At 37.4% G+C, this 18,169-nt stretch overlaps 4 protein-coding genes and 1 non-coding gene across 9 annotated transcripts; 3 read left to right on the forward strand and 2 right to left on the reverse strand.

The window, feature by feature from the left end:
* The first annotated feature begins 1,052 nt into the window (after positions 1–1,052).
* Positions 1,053–2,458, forward strand: LOC106432835 (malate dehydrogenase 3, cytoplasmic). Its single transcript, XM_013873679.3, has 2 exons — positions 1,053–1,265; positions 1,372–2,458. The coding sequence occupies exons 1-2, from the start codon at positions 1,106–1,108 to the stop codon at positions 2,331–2,333; spliced, it is 1,122 nt and encodes a 373-aa protein (XP_013729133.1). The 5' UTR covers positions 1,053–1,105; the 3' UTR covers positions 2,334–2,458.
* LOC106432836 (zinc protease PQQL-like) lies at positions 2,294–7,925 on the reverse strand. Its single transcript, XM_013873680.2, has 21 exons — positions 7,590–7,925; positions 7,122–7,368; positions 6,912–7,037; positions 6,705–6,842; positions 6,476–6,610; positions 6,123–6,380; positions 5,908–6,045; positions 5,754–5,823; positions 5,451–5,664; positions 5,197–5,302; positions 4,844–5,077; positions 4,461–4,625; positions 4,229–4,378; positions 4,059–4,150; positions 3,702–3,783; positions 3,494–3,577; positions 3,299–3,415; positions 3,105–3,215; positions 2,921–3,001; positions 2,626–2,823; positions 2,294–2,548 (listed from the first exon to the last, which is right to left on the reverse strand). Exons 1-21 carry the CDS (start codon positions 7,802–7,804, stop codon positions 2,483–2,485), a joined length of 3,027 nt encoding a protein of 1,008 aa, XP_013729134.2. The 5' UTR covers positions 7,805–7,925; the 3' UTR covers positions 2,294–2,482.
* Positions 7,926–8,101: 176 nt separating this feature from the next.
* LOC106432803 (histone acetyltransferase type B catalytic subunit-like) lies at positions 8,102–14,560 on the reverse strand. Of its 3 annotated transcripts, XM_048768909.1 has the most exons (16): positions 14,350–14,560; positions 14,223–14,264; positions 13,686–13,795; positions 13,522–13,588; positions 12,915–13,413; positions 12,388–12,556; positions 12,227–12,296; positions 11,946–12,038; positions 11,765–11,877; positions 11,402–11,586; positions 10,785–11,194; positions 10,261–10,333; positions 9,540–9,578; positions 9,232–9,253; positions 8,967–9,124; positions 8,102–8,899 (listed from the first exon to the last, which is right to left on the reverse strand). In XM_048768909.1, exons 12-16 carry the CDS (start codon positions 10,312–10,314, stop codon positions 8,249–8,251), a joined length of 924 nt encoding a protein of 307 aa, XP_048624866.1. In that variant the 5' UTR covers positions 10,315–10,333; positions 10,785–11,194; positions 11,402–11,586; positions 11,765–11,877; positions 11,946–12,038; positions 12,227–12,296; positions 12,388–12,556; positions 12,915–13,413; positions 13,522–13,588; positions 13,686–13,795; positions 14,223–14,264; positions 14,350–14,560; the 3' UTR covers positions 8,102–8,248. The 3 variants fall into 3 exon arrangements, with proteins under 3 accessions (XP_048624866.1, XP_048624867.1, XP_048624868.1); XM_048768910.1 differs by lacking the exon at positions 11,765–11,877 and having other exon boundaries at positions 12,915–13,172; positions 14,350–14,523; XM_048768911.1 differs by lacking the exons at positions 9,540–9,578; positions 10,261–10,333; positions 10,785–11,194; ... (8 more) ...; positions 14,223–14,264; positions 14,350–14,560 and adding an exon at positions 9,374–9,508 and having other exon boundaries at positions 8,967–9,253.
* Positions 14,561–14,564: 4 nt separating this feature from the next.
* On the forward strand, positions 14,565–14,636 carry TRNAP-UGG. The gene has a single exon. It is a non-coding gene; the product is annotated as a tRNA-Pro (tRNA).
* A 364-nt stretch (positions 14,637–15,000) lies between these two features.
* LOC106432804 (protein NDL1) lies at positions 15,001–18,053 on the forward strand. Of its 3 annotated transcripts, none has more exons than XM_013873651.3 (9): positions 15,001–15,368; positions 16,186–16,285; positions 16,362–16,459; positions 16,555–16,643; positions 16,719–16,779; positions 16,876–17,040; positions 17,120–17,176; positions 17,275–17,330; positions 17,415–18,053. In XM_013873651.3, the coding sequence occupies exons 1-9, from the start codon at positions 15,309–15,311 to the stop codon at positions 17,767–17,769; spliced, it is 1,041 nt and encodes a 346-aa protein (XP_013729105.1). In that variant the 5' UTR covers positions 15,001–15,308; the 3' UTR covers positions 17,770–18,053. The 3 variants fall into 3 exon arrangements, with proteins under 3 accessions (XP_013729105.1, XP_048624864.1, XP_048624863.1); XM_048768907.1 differs by lacking the exon at positions 15,001–15,368 and adding an exon at positions 15,443–16,021; XM_048768906.1 differs by lacking the exon at positions 15,001–15,368 and adding an exon at positions 16,048–16,097.
* The last annotated feature ends 116 nt before the right edge of the window (positions 18,054–18,169 follow it).

Consider the following 18,169-nt stretch of genomic DNA (forward strand, 5'->3'; position numbering starts at 1 on the left):
CAAAACCGAGCCAAAACCAATTTACAAATGGGATTGTCTCCCTCTGAATTAGGGGGGTTCGGTTCGGGTTTATTCGGGTTTCAAGTTTTCGGGGTTAAATATTTCATCTACATTCGGGTATTTCTAAATTTTGGTTCGGGTTCGGTTCGGATCTTCGCGGGTTTGGTTCGGGTTTGGATAACTCATTTAAATGATTTTTAAAATTTTAAAATTCAATATATAGTTTAAATTTCTCAAAATTTGTAAATAAAATACTATATTACATATAAATTTGAATAACATATGTCAAAATACTTAAACTTAACATATAAATTTGTTTGATTTGAATATTTTGATAGATAATCAGTAGATATTTTTAAGTATTTTTGGTGTTTTAAGTATATTTTAGCTATTTTAGCATTTACTTTTGACTAATTGTATATATTTTCAAGTATTTTAGACAACTTAAAACTATCTTATATATTTTAGATGTTTTTAATATATATTAAATCTAAAAATAATTAATATATTTAGATATATAAATCTATTTTAGATACATTCGGGTACTCGAAATACTTCGGTTCGGGTCGGGTTTGGTTTCGGTTCTCTGGATACCAATATTTTGAACCCATTCGGATATTTAATCAATTTCGGTTCGGGTTCGGTACTACGTTTTCGAATCGGGTTCAGTTCGGTTCTTCAGATTCGGGTTTTTTTTCAGCCTTGAATAGTAAACTTCTCATTATGAACCAAAAATAATGTTGTATGTTTTAAAAACCGGACCAACAACCGAACCGCAGAAACTTTTGGGTCATTGAACCATGTGGTCCAACCGGATTCAACCAGGTTTAGTACTTTTATTAAGAATAATACCATAATTATTTTTATACCTATGAATATATAAAAAGTTTGAGGATCTTTACTCGGCGACGTTTCTTTCCATATATTATTCATTGGCTTTGTTGTATGACTTAGGTTTTTGTAAGTATCAGGTTACATTTTTCCTCTTTCTCAGCTTTCCACAGATACCTTTCCTCTTTCTTGGTTTCTATAGCTTTATAAATTAAACTTTGGAATTACATGAACACCCGTTCGTTGCTTGAATACATTTTACTTGTTAAGAAAAATGGAGGTCGTCGGAGGAGAAGTTGATTATACTTTTGTTATTCAGAAATCTTTGGTACTCTTGTTATGCGTTGTTCTGTCATGGAAAATGATAGTATACATGTGCAATTTGTTAAAGATTGAGAAAGAACCTATAAGGGTTCTGGTCACTGGTGCAGCAGGTAAAATCAACCAAGTACTTAGGTTTATGTTTCTTTTATGCTCTTGACTCATAGTGAATAATAATATTGAAATATGAATTAATTATAGTGAATTATTATTGAACAGGGAACATAGGATATGCAATAGCTCCAACGATTGCACGAGGTATGATGCTAGGTCAAGACCAACCCATGATTCTGCATTTACTTGATATAGAACCAGCTTCAAAATCACTAGAAGCTGTGAAGATGGAGCTTCAAGATTCAGCCTTCCCTCTCCTCCACGGCGTCTTCGCGACAACAAATATTGACGAAGCATGTAAAGGTGTGAATATCGCAATAATGATCGGCGGATTCGCAAGAAAAGAAGGCATGGAAAGAAGAGAAGTGATGTCAAAAAATGCGGTGATATTTAAAGCTCAAGCTTCAGCTCTAGAGCGATATGCATCAGATGATTGCAAGGTTCTCGTTGTAGCAAACCCAGCGAACACAAATGCCCTGATTTTAAAAGAGTTTGCACCGTCGATCCCGGAAGAAAACATCACTTGCCTGACACGTCTCGATCATAACCGAGCTCAAGCTCGCCTCGCAGAGAAGCTAAGTGTTCCCGTCAGCAGCGTGAAGAACGTGATCGTCTGGGGAAACCACTCTTCAACTCAGTATCCAGACAGCAATCATGCAACGGTCTCTACAAAGACCGGAGATCAACCGGTGAACGAACTACTTGTCGCTGATCAGAAATGGCTGAAGAACGAGTTTATTACAGAAGTTCAGCAACGTGGAGCAGAGATTCTAAGGGCACGGAGACAGTCGAGTGCTTTATCAGCTGCTAGCGCAGCTTGTGACCATATTCATGATTGGTTTCTTGGAACACCTAAAGGGAATTGGGTTTCTATGGGTGTTTGTTCTGATGGCTCTTACGGTATACCACCTGGTTTGGTTTACTCGTTTCCGGTTATCTGCGAGAAAGGGAGTTGGAAGATCGTACAAGGACTAAATATTGACGAGTTCTCCAGAGAGAAAATGGATGACTCTGCAAGAGAGCTAGCTGAAGAGAAGGCTTTAGCTTATTCATGTCTGAATGTATAGACGAAAACTGTTAAAATATTACAGTCGTGACACAAAAAATGTAGCAACAAATAAGTTTGTGGTTCTAAATCTCTTGTAAAAATGTACGAGAACTTGAATAATAAACGCCGAGGTTCACTAAAAAATGACAAGAAAGAGAGATTAGACTTTTACTTGCGAGAGTATCTCCAGATGCTAAAAACAAGAACAGCTAGACCAGCAATGCCTGCCAAAATCTGGAAACAAAAGAGACAAACTCATATATAAATGATCCATTTGTTGTTACATTTACTCAGACAGCACAAAGGCTGACCTTGGTGTCACGAATGTAGCGGGTCTCCGGGCTAGACGCAAATATAGAGGAAAGAAAACCAAAACGTGATCTCTGAGGCATGAGAATGACAGCAGTGTACTGTTTCTTGCAAGGGTGAGGGAGGATTCTCTGTAATGCGGCTTGTGCTGTTTGTGGTGCAAGTGACTCTCTCATTCTCAAACGCCCTTCTTCTAGAATCTAATAAACCAAGAGCATTTTCTTACTTTTCATAAAACTGTGTTTCTCTAGTACAATCGAAACCTGACTAGTTAAAAGGTTTTTTTTTTTAACTGACCTGGCATGAAGCGCCCAAATCGCCAGCGTAGACCCTTGACTGGTATCCACGTAGAATCCTGTCTAACCAGTAATAGTTTTCCTGAACAAAACAAGAAGGAAACAAATTTTTTTGTTCCTAAGTAAAATATGATTTTACTTTGCTGTGAGGATTTGTAACTGAATAATTGGCACAAAAAGAAAACCTGCAGGCCATTTTCATGAGCTCGTTGTTCTATTTCCAGGATGGCTGAAATGTCTTCCTGCGAAGGGCCTTCCTCTTGAAGCCGTACAATTTCTTCCAAAGCTAGATCAACCTGAAAGACAAAGAGGTTGCCTTAAGGCAGCGAAAAGATACAGAGAAAGCGTTTATAGGATCATGTGGGAAAAATGAACGTACCAGTTTAGATGAGATTTCTGGATCACACGAAAAATTTACACTGATGTCACCACGCAAATCCGCTGTTCTAGACGGTTTATTCCCGCCAAGAAACACTGAGACCTCTGCGGAATATATCTGCTTAGGTAGGAAAAGTTAGGTCACTAAAGGTTGGTGATCATCATAGATAGAAAACAGAGACATGGCAGAATATACCTGCCCATGCGTGAACCTGAGAAACTGGATTATCTTGGTCTCTAGAAGTTTTCCTAAAAAGCCGATACAGTGAATTTCTTCGATCTATCAATCAAAACAGAGGTATGAAGCAAATGCATTAGACAGTTTCTTAGTAAAGGCAAGAAGAATATATCATCAACGTAATTAGCGTGGGTTATAGTTCAGATGACAAAGCAGAGTCACTTACCATTGTTCCATTTGTTAACTGCACTGGAAAGCACAACTGGACTGAACACTGGGCCTCGACCATTGGACTTCGTACAAATTCTCTGTAATATTCACACATTTAAAGTCAATATGGAAATATCAAGGGAAATACATAGTATCATTGTCTCTGTTTAGTCAATGGTGTTTAGCAGATATCTAACTGATATTAGTGCATTTAGAGTTTAACTTGTATATTTGGATTATGATTCAACTGCAACCAATCGCCAAACTACACATCAATATTTTGGAAAAGCATCTAGGTGGGTGACACGGAAGCTAAACAAAGATTCACTACGTTGATAAACTTCGATAATGACAAGACTAATATACAGCTTACCTTGTTATCTTAGTAGGGAAAGTGAATGGTAAGCCCTTGAGATCATCACGGTTGAAGTTGAGAATCGGTTGAGAAGGCTTAGGTATTCCACCCTGCATGGAACGAATGCAAGAATGCAGTCAAGTCCGAGCTAACTTTTTGTGTATCACAAGTGATGTGATCCAACTTACCAAATACTGAAGAATTAGAGGAAGAGCGATACTAGGATCAAGGTTCCCTACAATCACAACTGTAAAAGTTGATGGATCCCTAAAGCAACTGTTAAAGTATTCGCAGGCCTTCACCGGGTCAACTTTTCGTAGTTCATTTATCCGAATAGGCTGCAGATTAGAGACTAAGTTAGAAATGTGGCTGGTCGTTCAACAAGATATAATTAGTCATTTAGCTCACAGAAGATATTACCCTAAAGAAATAAGAATTTCCATAGTTGAGTTCCTTCACCCTGTTGGCGAAGACAGTATAAGGGTCTCTCTCTCGAGCACGGACTGCTTCTTCTGCCATTTGCATCACTATTCCAACCTCTTCTTCTTGTGGCATCACGTTTGTAGTAAAAAGTTGATATACAAGCTGGAAAGAAGTATTGATAAGTTCAAGTGAGTACTAAATTACTGGATGAGAAGAAGAGTGAAGACACAACTGTGAAGGAATGCGCACGAACACGCTCCTCAATAAGTTAAATTTCCATCATTCAAATGTTAGCAAAGCTATACGTCAAAAATATTATGGAAACGGTCAAGAGACACCTAACTGCCTAAGTGCTTATATTCAGGAGGAAAAACCCGAACCTGCAAAGCAGTTTCAAGGTCTGTGGGTGAACAATCACAAGAAAACGTTCTCATGTATGGCCCGAGTCTTGCGCTAACTTCAACCCTCTTACCAGCAAGCATATCCATAAGCATTGATGGCTTATAACCAAACATACCAATTTCACCTGCAATCGTTGATCCCATCGAACATGATATGTAATCACTCTCAGGGAGTTCGGAAAGTCCTCCATATGCGAACCCTGTAAAAAGAACCTGTACGGAAAACACACAAAGGACAATCATAAAGTTACCGAACACAGTATAGAAATAAGGGTAGAGCTTAATACACTGACAACACACACAAATATTGTAGCTTTCAGTTAATATGGCACCTGGTCGTCCAAGAAGTCTGTGGACTTGTAGCAAACTTGCATTCCATTTGATAAAGTCAATTCTGTAACCCCAACTTCTGGATATTCAAGCTGGTGGGTAACATCCCTTCATTGAACATTATTCATGGATGAGAAATAGGAAATGGAGTATATATAGGCACGTCAACCGAGCCAATTAGTTTAGTACAAGACTTAGAAATAGGATCAGTCTGAAAACTTAAGTCAACAGAACAAACATCCAAGATTGAGCTTACCCTGGAGTTGGCTTCTCATCGACAACTTCTTCTGGAATTTTTTCCTCATCCCACGGAGCAATCTTCATTTCTTCCCCAAGACTATTAACCTTTGAGACAACATTTCTCATGTCATCAACTGTTGCAGCAGATCTAGGTTCCATTGTCTTGATCACACAACCGCACGATGTTCTTAACTTTTCAGAGTACCTGGATACATCTGAAGCTGATATTTCTGCATGAGAGGAACCAATATAATTTAGATGAGTTTACTAACAAAAATGGAAATAGACTAAACTATAAGCAGAGTATGCATCTTCTCACGGGGTAGAAGGCTCTTTTGAAGTTGCGCCTCGTACTCAATCCCAATAACAGGTTCCTTGTGAAGGAAATGCTGCAAGATAAAACACAAATATAAACAAGATTTGTAGAGGGGAAAGACAGAAAACTGGACAAGAAAGTTCATCAGAGAACTTACCTGTATATATTCATCTCGCAAGCTAGTTGATTGGATTTGATCACGTTCCAGATAGGCAGATTCAATCTCCGACATCATGAGAGCTCGAACAACAGATATTTCACGGTCTGAGAACCCGTGAAGGCGTACCCTAGCAACCTTAAACACAAGAGAACCAATGAATGGGGAGGGAGGAGACAATGTCAAAAACTTGAGAGAGTGAAAGCAGAAGAGACCTCGAGAAGCATAGACTCTAGGGATGCCAGGGTTCCTTTCTCTTTACAAGAAGAACTCATTATATAGGCCTTCAATGGGCTCACCAGGACATCAGCAGCAACAGAGCACGCAAAAAATGGAGGGTCCTTTCTACGAGATATTTTGAAGAGTCTCTGGTTAAGAGCATGCAGAAACATTGATTCTGCAAGCATATCCCTATAATCTTTCACCGTCTTCAGATCACTTACGGGCATCTTATAGCTAATCATGACTGCAGACTACAAGCCAATACCACGAAAAAAGCTTAGGAGTTTGGAAATGGATATCAGGATAATGTCTGAAGAAGTTTTGGATATTTTTAAAAGTAACTAACCCCAGCTGCTTCAGACTCAACAAAGCAAGAGAACCGTGTATCTTCATGAGAAGGAACAGGAAAGAATGGTATCTCTGGAGGATTACTACTTGATCTTTTATCCTCGAAGTGTGTCTTAATCAAATCAACTACAGTCTAGAAAGAAATCAGGAAGGGTTACAAACGAAGTCTGACCGAAACTCATAAATGCTTTGAGTAGCTAATCATTAAAAATAAAAAGTAAGTGTACCTTTGTATCTGGAAAATCACCAACAGCGACAACTGCCATATTGCATAAATGATACCACTTCTGGTAGAATTTCTTCACAGTTGCAGCAGGAACAGACCGGATCACTTTCTCCAAACCAATAGGTAAACGTTCAGCATACTGCAGCCAAATGAAAGTATCATAAGAACACACTGGAGTCTCTAAATGATTAAGAAAGCCTCACAATACCTTTGAACCTTCCATCATCAACTGCCAATGCGAATCCTGCATCCTTCCCGTAGCATTACGGTTGCCTCGGTACTCTTCCATAACAGCACCTCTTTCTTTTTCCAAATCTTCCTTGGAGACTCGAATCTAAAAAACAAAAGCAGATCTCTAACGAAATAGAAAAAAGAAAAAAAAAAAGGTGATGAAACAGAGTCAAAGAGACATTATTACCTCGGAGCTGAACTCTGCTAAAATGGAAATAGCCTGAGATAGCAATTCAGGCTTATCGACCGGGACGAACAATTCGTATATGGTCTCATCCGCTGTAGTCATTGCGTTTTGACAGGGCCCAAACTCAGCGCCGATGCTCTCTAAGAACTTGACTATATCATGATTCGTGTATTTCGTTGTCGCACTAAACGCAAGATGCTCTACAATATGAGCAACTCCACGCTGATCCTCGTCTTCCAAAACTGAACTGCCAATGAATCAAAAGGCGTGTCAGCCACACGTTGCGCATTTCAGCACAAGTTCTTCCAAATTCATGAATTTCACCAGATCAAATCAAAGTTGGATCAATACATTAGAGAACAGATTAACCATCACCAATTCGACTCAGAACGATCATCACTCTAAAACTCAAATTCGAGCAAACACAATTCACAAAAATCGAAACCAAGGTTATTATGTGCCTATTACCCAACTTTGACGGCGAGAGCAAGAGCGGCTCTCATTCTAGGTTTGGAGTTTCGTCGGACGTAGTAGACGAGGCCATTGTCGAGTCTTCCGTAGTCGGCACCGAAAGGCTCAGGCTCGTTTCCGAGCTCCTGCTCCATATCCACACTCATCAGTTTCAGCGATCTGAATCCTTGTTTCCTCAACACCTTCGAGCTCTCTCCCGATATCAAATCCATCTCTCTCGATACCTCACTCTTGTCAAAAAAAATCAAAATCGATTCTCAACAGAAGACGATTACAAATTCTTTCTCCCTCTGGTGACGCACAAGAGTCCCCACCACCTTCTAGATTTGTTCTTCTTATGTTTTTCTTTGCCTTGATAATTAATTTTCCCGGTCCATCTCGTATATTTGGTTCGACCAGCACCGGTTTCCTTAACCGGATTTCTGATTTTTGGTTGAATATAGATTATTCCCTTTTTTAGTGTACTGACTGAACCGAAATTTACGGATATCGGATGTAAATTGTGCTAATAATGCCATAACCGGAATAAACCGCTAAACCGGAACTATATAAGTTTACTCCATAACAGATCGGATAAAAACAGATCCGTCTTTTTAAAGATCACATCGCTCGATAAAAAAAATTTTGTGACAAAAATCTTTCAGTCTTTATTCGAATCAGATCCTTAACTTTGAGACTTTCCCAGCAACCAACTTAATCTCACGAATCCTTTCTTCAACCAATTGCTTCAGCTGCTCCTCTTGATCCGGTTTGTTTTCATCAACTTGAACATCATTCCCATTATTAGCTTCTCCACTGAGACTCTTGAAAACCACAAACGATGCTTCAGCTGCATACGATGTTGGAACATCCACGACTTGTTTCTTTGGAGCTTCTATATCTTTTCCAAGAATGCCAGCTCTCACATGGTTCGTGATAACAGATGTGTAATCGTCCAAGTATTTGTCAATAGGGTCAAGCGCGAGATATATCAATATCTCCCAGCATTTGAGGAAATGTTTCTTGTTGATCTTCAGAGTTTCACGGACTTTATCAATGGCATTCAAAGGCGGAGTGAATCGAGGTATCTGAGCTTTCTTCGATAGCTTACCCTTTGTGAGAGTCTCAACAGCTGAATCAATGGCTGGTTTGATAGGGTCGAATGCGCGCAAGCGGTTTATGTCTATGCAAGTGCGAATGTGTTGGAACTTCTCGGATGGCTCTTCTACTGTTAGATCGTAGACGTTTTCTGCTGTGGCCACTTTGTTTACAACCTCCACGAGATAGCTTCCAAAACCTTTTCCTTGGAAGGAAGGCAAGACCAAGATCTGAAATCAAAATGAAGAAACTGTCAAGTCGAAAAGAATTCAAGAACTGAGGTATATTATATTGTACCTGGCTGAGTCGCATCCTTAACCTGTCGGGGTAACGATAGAATTTATAAACTGCAGTAAAGCCCACAATTTGATACAAAGGCTCCTCTTTATGTTCCTTCTTTTGGATTAAGAGATATAAATGCCAGTCAGGATCAGTGACATCAATAGGGTTGCTGCCTGATATAATGGACCCACGTCTAGTTAATACTAACAAGAGAACATAAAAATTCAGGAGCCACTTGAGCATCAATGCTGCTTCTATCTATAACTCCAGAATGCACTACCTCTCCGTTTGAGACCATATTCCTAAAACACTCAATGACAAAGTACAAAATTATACACAAGGACTATAATGAGAAGCACATCTTAGAAAACACAGGAACAAGTTTGATATAAGATGAGAGCATTCATTAGGTGTGTGTGTACCTAATAAAATCTTTCTCTGTTGAAAAAGTTTTCATAAATTCATCCTTGTTATCAACAATAGTCTCAGCAAATATGTTCTGGGTGGAATTGAAAGAGTTAATCATAAGAATAGAAAAATGCTGGGTCATTAGATACTATGATGAGACACCGAAGTTGACTATATTACCTGTAAAGCAGATTTGAGGTCCGTGATGCCTTTGTCTCCCTTGAAAGAATAAACAAAAAGGCAACAGAAAATGATGCTCCAAGATATATATATATATATACTAGAGGTATTCCGGCGCGTTGTATTTTTATTCTCTAATGAGTTAAAAATTTTTTTTTAATCCATTTGATAGTGGTTAGTGACAGTAGTGTAAGTGATGATTCAATAAAAATAAAATAAATACTTGCATCAAAGTAAATATAATTAAAATTAAAATATTTAAAAAGGTGTAATTATGTGATATTATGACAAAAAGACCGATTTGGCTCTCTGAATCGGGTGGTTTAGTTGCCTAGTTATAGTTATTGTTGTCAAAAAAAGACAAAAAAATATATAATATATAATATAGATGTATAGTGTAATTATCTGACAAAATAACATTAAACGTTAAAATGTTGAGAAGTGGATTTATTGTGGATATATATAAACAATAGAATACTCTTATGTTTATATAAACTTGATATATAGTTATTATTAATTTATGATACTAATGAAACTATATATTTGTAAAAGATTCTTCAGAAACTTATTATCTTTTCAAATTTAACATTCCCAACTCAGTATCAGAAGAATCTATTAATTTATTGAGTAGTAATTTATAAGTTTTTACTATATATATATTACCAAACAAAGTTAATGGTATAAATTTAGAAATAGTTGATAGTTCGAACAATTTTTTCACCTTGAAGTTGTTCTGTCCAATATTGTTTGGCTTAGCCACATGAGATTTTATCATCCGAAAGGATTTTATCGGCCTGAAAAATAATCAAGTTGATATGAACTTCACGTACAATTATTACAGGCACGCATTGGAGAACAACAAATTGGCATGTATATAAACTCAAACCAATTTATTTTTCTTTCAAAAATGCATATATCGGATGGATAAACTACTAAAACACATCAACTTTAGTTCAATCAAAAACCAGATATGTAAAAAGCGAGAGTTGCGTTTATATTTGGAGTTAGAAAATTAGAAAGCTAACTTATAATAATAACTGGGGGAAATTTTGTTAAGTTTAGAGATTTTAGAAATATATAACGAAAATAGTGTTCAAACAACTTTACGAAACACATCAACAGTAAAAGCTTTTTTATCATAGATATATGGTAGCTTTTACTGGTAGAAAACAGCACATGTTCTACCAATGCATTAACCACTGCCAGTTCTTCATTTTACATTTGAACTCATGGTTTGAGACTTACTTGCTCTTCGTGTGCACAACTTGTGACGTGCGTGATCAGGCACTGTGAATGGAAAGAGTGCCCACACGGAAAATACATAGAAAGGAGCCAGTGATCCAGCTGAAAAATATCACTGGGGTATTCTGAAATCCCCAGTCATCGTCAAGATTTTACGTTTACAAACCTGATTTTACGTTTATCCTTAAAGTCATCATCAATTAAGGCAAAGTCGGGAAAGAATGGCAAAATATCTTCAATCTTTAGAAGACCATCCATTTCCTTGAGAAATACAATAGTTTTCCTTATGTTTCCCTTTTGGCTCCTTTTTCCTGCTTGGCGACATGCTTTGCAATCATCAGCCACAACTTCTTTCTCAAGTCTTCATCATCTTCAACCTTATCAGCTTCAGACATAGCAAGCTCTGGGTCAATCTGTAAAAGAGAAAACACTTTTCAACCACTACCAGAAGAAAGCTCTATAAAAATGTTCAACCAAACCTAAAGAGACAAACTGGAACCATAAATGTAGTGAATTCAGTATATCTTTCAGTAGCAGTTTTGTTTCAAAATATCTCAATGATCTAAAGATTAGAAGACACAAAGAAATAATACCACTCTTTGATATAATGGAATTATTACCTGAAAGGGCTACAGCCTCTTCATGCATAGACATCATGCTGTATATATGGACACAGGCACGACTTCTCTTTTCCTTGAGACACAAGCGCAACGCATGATGTGGGATCATAGAAAAATTCATGACCGTTCTCTCGACCTTTCCCAAATTTGCATTGCAGGAAACGGAGGAGAGCACTATCATCTTCCTAAATGGATATATAAAAAGAAAACCGTTATTTATCATGTTCATAACTTATTGTCATAATCTTACAAATGGAAAAGAAGACAGTAACCCACTATGTTGCTTTTTTGATTAAGAACATGCTATTAAGAGTTTATGACTAAGTCAAAGAAAAAATATTGAAGGGAACCAATAAGACTAACATTGTGTCAAGCTCTTTCCACTCTCTGTCTTTTTCTCTACTGAGAAACTTCACAGAGAGAGAAAGGCAGCAACCATAAAGATGCACTGTAATCTGTCTTTTCTATACGCACAGCTGAACATATGAACAGGCTGAAGATGTCAAAAGAACATTACTGATTCCATCTACCACTTTGGAGTTACCTATTTCCACTGAAACTATGGCGTTTCTCAGCTTTTTGGTGCCAGGAGATGAAGATAAGATTCTGAGGTGTCATCGATTTCATGTAACTGGAGCTTCGCACATGTAAAAAGTCAAGTCAGAAATCTTAGTTTGATGTGGTTGAATGAGAATATTAGTGGTGAATCTAAAAACTTGAACATCAAAGTGAATTATGTCACTATTTATACATCTTATCATGAATGGTGATCTAAGAACTTACATTTCACCTATTAAGAACTCAAACAAACCAAAGATATATTACCTTTGTGACTATGATATCAAAGATATCAGCGTCGACCTCTGATGCCAATAGGTCAGCCCCTATATGATGGCTGCAAACAAAGAATCAAATACACAAATTATCAGGATGGTGAAATCTACGAATTTGGAAAAGATCTGTTCATCTGAAGTAATAGCAGAGACCGAGAGGGATGGTGGATCTGTTTGTAGACTGCAGGGTCAAGGAAACCAATATGATATGGTTTTGGAGTAACGTCAACAGTCTGATCCTTTTCTACCACTGAAACGGAGCACCTAAAATCTATGCCCGCGGCGAAAGCATTTGGCTGAACTTCTCAATGATGCATCGTTTCTTCCCAACAAACAAAAAATAAAATGAAATTTATTAACACCTGATCATCAAGATTTGAACAGTGAATGGAATGGTCAATTTTTATGAGGTCAGATCTGACTAAATCTTGGTAAACATTAGTCTCAATCACTTTGAACCAAATGAAGGAGAAATTATTACAGATACTGGCTAAGTATCACAATCCCACCAATCACATACACAAACCCTTAGAAATTATGAATAAACTAAAAAGCGGAAATAATAGATGAGACAAATATCTAAATACTCAATGAGAACAAAAAAACAATCTTATACTGACAAAGAAATTTCTAGTGCTATGAGGAATTGTGAGGATGATGTTGAAGGTACGAAACTTTACCTTTAACTTTACGAAACTTTCTGGAAGGAGATATAAATCAGTGATCGTGGTTGTAGTGAGTTGAGAGAGTTAAGAAGGCGTTAATGGCATTGAATCAATGGAACACGTTAGGGATTGGTAATGGCGTTGAATCAATGTAAAACGTTACGGCTTGGATGAGAAGAATCGCAAACGAAACGACACGAACCAAGCTAAACGCATAGATTCCTCACGGAGACACGTCTTACACAACCTTTCAGAACCTCCGTTATTGTTTGCCTAATCACAGTTTGCAGAAGAGGATGAACCCTACTAATCAATGGCGGCTTTTTATGAAGAAGAAAAGTCGACATACGGGCTCCGCTTTTGTTTATTTTTCAGACGAATTCATGTAATTAAAAGCCCACAAATAATTAACTCGTCAAAGCCCATTAGAAAGCCGAACAAAAGCAAGTATATTTTTTAATAAGAGGGTGCCACGTGTCCAAAAACGCCCCATCTTCTTTGGTGACGTGGAAGGCTGTGGGCAAAGCACAAGTCTACTTTATATATAAAAGATATATATTTTCAGTCTAGAAACGCCATACATAAACCAATCCAATGGATTAAAAGTAAGTGAGACACTTACATTGGTTGTGCTCTTGTATGTAACATCAGCATATGAATGCAATGATGCTATTGATCCATACATTTATCTGAAACAAACGAAATTGACAGCAGCGTTAAACACAACAATGACAAAAACCAAAAAAATTAACAAAGAGCAATGTAACTGTAAAAGAGTAAAACTACCTTCAAACCTTGGTAGCCATGTATTTTTCCATCTCCATCAAAAAAATCGTTCAAATCAACTGGATTAACACATGGAACTTCAGGAGAACCTACTTCCTCTTTGCTGTAAACTAGAAACCAACCCACAACACAAAAAAAAAAAAAAAAAAAGAAAAAGAGAAATCAAAATTATGACACAAAAACCAAATAAACTCCAATGAGACACATTCATAACCATGAGCTTATAATCAGTAGGAATTAAGAAAAAAAAAATTCAGCACAACCTAAGGCAAGCACGACCTTTTGATATCAACTATGTGTACTGAGATAATGACGCAGAGTAAGGACTAAATTGCAATCATGCACATACTCGAAACAGTTTCATCTCATGGCCTTCTTCTCCAAACGAATATATCAGCCATCCGAGATACAAAATTGCCATTAAAATTGCCGATAAAAGCCAAAAACTACACACATGGAAGGCGTAAACATAGACCGTAAACCCTAATTCCGTACCTAAAATAAAATTAAACATCAAAATCAAAATCAGATACGTACCGAGATAAATTTTGATGCACTCGTTAGCCTCCACACCAGTATCTGTTACCGAAAAAAAGAGAGACCAAATTAGAAGAAAAATACGAAAAGCGGAGCTACAATTGGAATAGGAGAAGAAATTACTTACCGGCGGGAGAGAGTCCGACCCGGCGGCGCTTCTGAACCATGGAGAGTCAAGGCGGGGAAGAGAGTGAGACAAAGGCGGGAAAATTGTGGAGGGCTTGGCTTATGGAAATGTAGAGAGTGATGCGATACTTTCAGTAAGCTTTATGTATTCTCTTCTCGAGAAGAACGGTTAGCGGCCCAGATATAAGAAGGTTTAAATACCTCTAAAATCAATGAGGGCGTTTGGTCTAGTGGTATGATTCTCGCTTTGGGTGCGAGAGGTCCCGAGTTCGATTCTCGGAACGCCCCCTTTATTTTTGTTTTTTTCAAGTTCTGTTGTCAAATAATCGAGATTTTCAGAAAAGTCCGTAATTGTGAAAAGATGCAATAACTGTCCACCATATTTGCACACTAGGCTTATTACGAAATGTGCCCAATGTTATGTCCATCTATATAGAAGGTCAACTTTTTCAAATTATAATTTTGCTTTTATTCGATTCTGTTTCTTCACTCAATTGTTCCCATAATTTTTTTTAGATTCAAAATGCATTTTTAAATGAATTATTAATATTCGCCGAAACAGAATAAAAAATGTTTTTTGTTTTTTTGGGTTTTTTGACAGTTCGAGTGTGTCATGTTACAAGTACCGGCGTCTATGGAGAAATCACCGCAAACTTTTAAAGAGAGAGAGAGAGAGAGAGAGAGTGAAGGAAGAAAAAAAAAAGAAAAAGAAAAAAAAAACTAAAAATCGGTTCTTTTTACAGAGAGGTCTTAATAGGAGAGAGGAGAGAGGAGAGAGGAGAGAGAGGAGAGAGGAGAGAGAGGAGAGAGGAGGGATCGCTTTGTGTATAAGCTAAAGAAAAGCCAAAACATTCTAGAGGTAGCGAGAGGAAGAGGAAGAGGAGAGGAGAGCCTTCTCTTGTTATCCCGCAGCACATAAAGGCAACGACGGCGGCGGAAACGGAGGAGCTTTTATTGCCAATGGCGGAGTCAAACGACTCCGTCTCCGTCGACCTTGGAACGATCTATCTTGGTGGCAAGGTCCTCTCTTCTACCTACCCTTTTCGAATTTTAATTGCAATTCTGGCTTCTTGAAATTATAAAACTGGAGTCTTTGTTTCTGGGTGTATCTTAATCTTTGCTTGAATCTTATTGATATCTTCTGATTGAGATTATGTGGACGAATGTTATGGTTTTGTTATTCATTACCCATTGTTAGATTTAATTGATTTGTAATAATGAATGAGATTTTCTTTTGGAAGAATGTAATGGTTTGTTGGAAAATTCTTTGCTTGTGGATTATTCCTGGGATCTTCTCTTTGCAAAGTTATCTTCTTCTTCATCTTCTTCTTCTTTTGTATTCCTTATTCTTTGTCTTATTTTCTTTTCATTCTTTTTGTATAAAAGAAGAAAAACTCCAGCTGTTTTTGTTTACCTTTAACCCTTTTCTATTTAACGATTAAAGACTAATGCATCTTTATCATCTCCTTAACACTTATATTCTTGCTCCTCTTTTTACACTGTCGTTCCTTTTTTATTAAAAAGAAAAAGACTCACAATGATTAGAATTAGGCCATTCTTTGGATGATGATGAAGTTTTGATTCTGTTTATTGCCCCTTAAAGTAGAAAGCTGCACATGGAATAGTTCTAACAGAGATGTTTTCTTTATTGTCTTCCTATATATATACCTAAAGTAAGTTGTCAAATTCTCAACTTTAGTATACAAAATACAAAAGAGAAGTTGATGAATTGTTTTACTGAAGATAATGGTAAAGAGATAGTAGTGTATGGTTAAAAGTTTTATGTTGGTGGTGGTTGCTTTTTTGTTAAAACTTGCTGGTTTTTTCTTCTGTTCAGGAGCATCGTGTTAAAACAGCTTGTGGTGTTGTGTCTGTCATTGTCTATGGAGATCGAGAAAAGCCAGCATTGATTACTTATCCTGATCTGGCCCTTAACCGTAAGTCTTTACAGGATCCTCTTGTCTGTTTTGCTGACATTTTAATGGTTGTTTGCTTCTTCTTCTTGTTCTTCAGATATGTCATGCTTCCAAGGATTATTCTTCTGCCCTGAAGCAGCTTCCTTGCTACTTCATAACTTCTGCATTTATCATATCAGTCCACCCGGTCATGAGGTCCATAAATTTAGTTTCTCTTTTAAGTTTGGTAATTCATTTGCCATATGTGATTACTCACATGATTCCTCTGTTTCCACGAAGAGTTCTTGCAGTTAGGAGCTGCTCCGATTTATCCTACTGATTCAGTCCCTTCTGCTGATGGTTTGGCGGATCAGATCCTTGAAGTGCTCAACTTTTTCGGGTAATGATTGAATGAAGCCCTTATTGAAGTTTACAGACATGTAACTGATGACGTTTAAGCTTTTTTTTTGTTCAGCCTTGGTGCTGTGATGTGTATGGGAGTGACTGCAGGTGCTTACATCCTCACATTATTTGCGGTATGTTCCTATTTTACCTTTACTCTTCTCCACAATCATTTTCCTCAGACAGACATTGTTTTTTAATTATATGTTCTGTGTTTTGAAACTATTCAGATGAAACATAGAGAAAGAGTTTTGGGTTTGATTCTTATCTCACCGCTATGCAAGGCGCCGTCTTGGTCTGAATGGTTTTACAACAGAGTTGTCTCAAACTTGTTGTATTTCTACGGAATGTGTGGAGTGGTAAAAGAGTTTTTGCTTCAGAGATATTTCAGTAAGGTGCGTTAACTGCAGTCACCATTACTAGTTCTGCTCTAATAAAAAATTGGCTGTGAAAAAATGCTTCTTCTTGCAACAGGAAGTCCGTGGTAACATAGAGATTCCAGAGTCAGATATAGCACAAGCTTGCAGAAGAGTCAGTGTTCTACCCTTTCCTTTTCTTGTGTCCTGCTTCATATATATATATATATCTGTATATCAAGTAGTTGACATAGCTTTTGGTAATGTCCACAGCTGCTTGATGAGAGGAAAAGTGTAAACGTCATGCGGTTTCTTGATGCCATTGATCGGTAAAACAACAAACATCTTAGCAGCATTTTTGTCGAATATTGGCTTTCTTAATTTGACGTAGAACTAAACATTTGCTCTTGCAGGAGACCTGACATCTCAAATGGATTGAAGAAACTAAAATGCAGGACGCTTATCTTTATCGGAGATCAGTCTCCCTTCTATTCAGAAGCTGTTCACATGGCAGCAAATTTGGATAGAGGATACTGTGCTTTGGTTGAGGTTCAGGCTTGTGGTTCGATGGTAACGGAGGAGCAACCACATGCAATGTTGGTTCCAATGGAATATTTCTTGATGGGTTATGGATTATATAGACCATCTTATTTCACAGAGAGCCCTAGAAGTCCTCTTAGCCCTTGTTGCATTTCACCTGAGCTTCTCTCTCCTGAAAGCATGGGATTAAAGCTTAAGCCTATCAAAACCCGAGTTTCTACTTGCTGACGTTAAAATCTTATTAGGGCTGTTGTAGATATAGAACAAACACTAGGGGAGATCTGAGGAGAAGACGAAGCAGGGAACATTCAAGCCATCCTTATAACACAATTCTTTTGTAGCCAGCCATGATAAAAGACAACAGTTCTTTCGTTGAGAAGCCACACATGTTGTTTTATTATTTCATTTTTTTAATGCATATATGTAAAATGTTCTGTTGTTGTGACATTGTAACAATTGTTTTGTGATGGGACACTGATCTATTTCAATAATAAATTCATGTTGGATATGAATATTTCCACCTCAACAAGAATTCGATTTTATCACATCGCCTAGCTTCTCTGAAAGTTTCTTCACCCTTATCAATGAATTCATTTAGGTTCTTAGCATTTCAATTAGAGTCAGACAG

Source organism: Brassica napus, chromosome C9 (assembly GCF_020379485.1).
Source record: "Brassica napus cultivar Da-Ae chromosome C9, Da-Ae, whole genome shotgun sequence".
NCBI classification, from domain to species: domain Eukaryota; kingdom Viridiplantae; phylum Streptophyta; class Magnoliopsida; order Brassicales; family Brassicaceae; genus Brassica; species Brassica napus.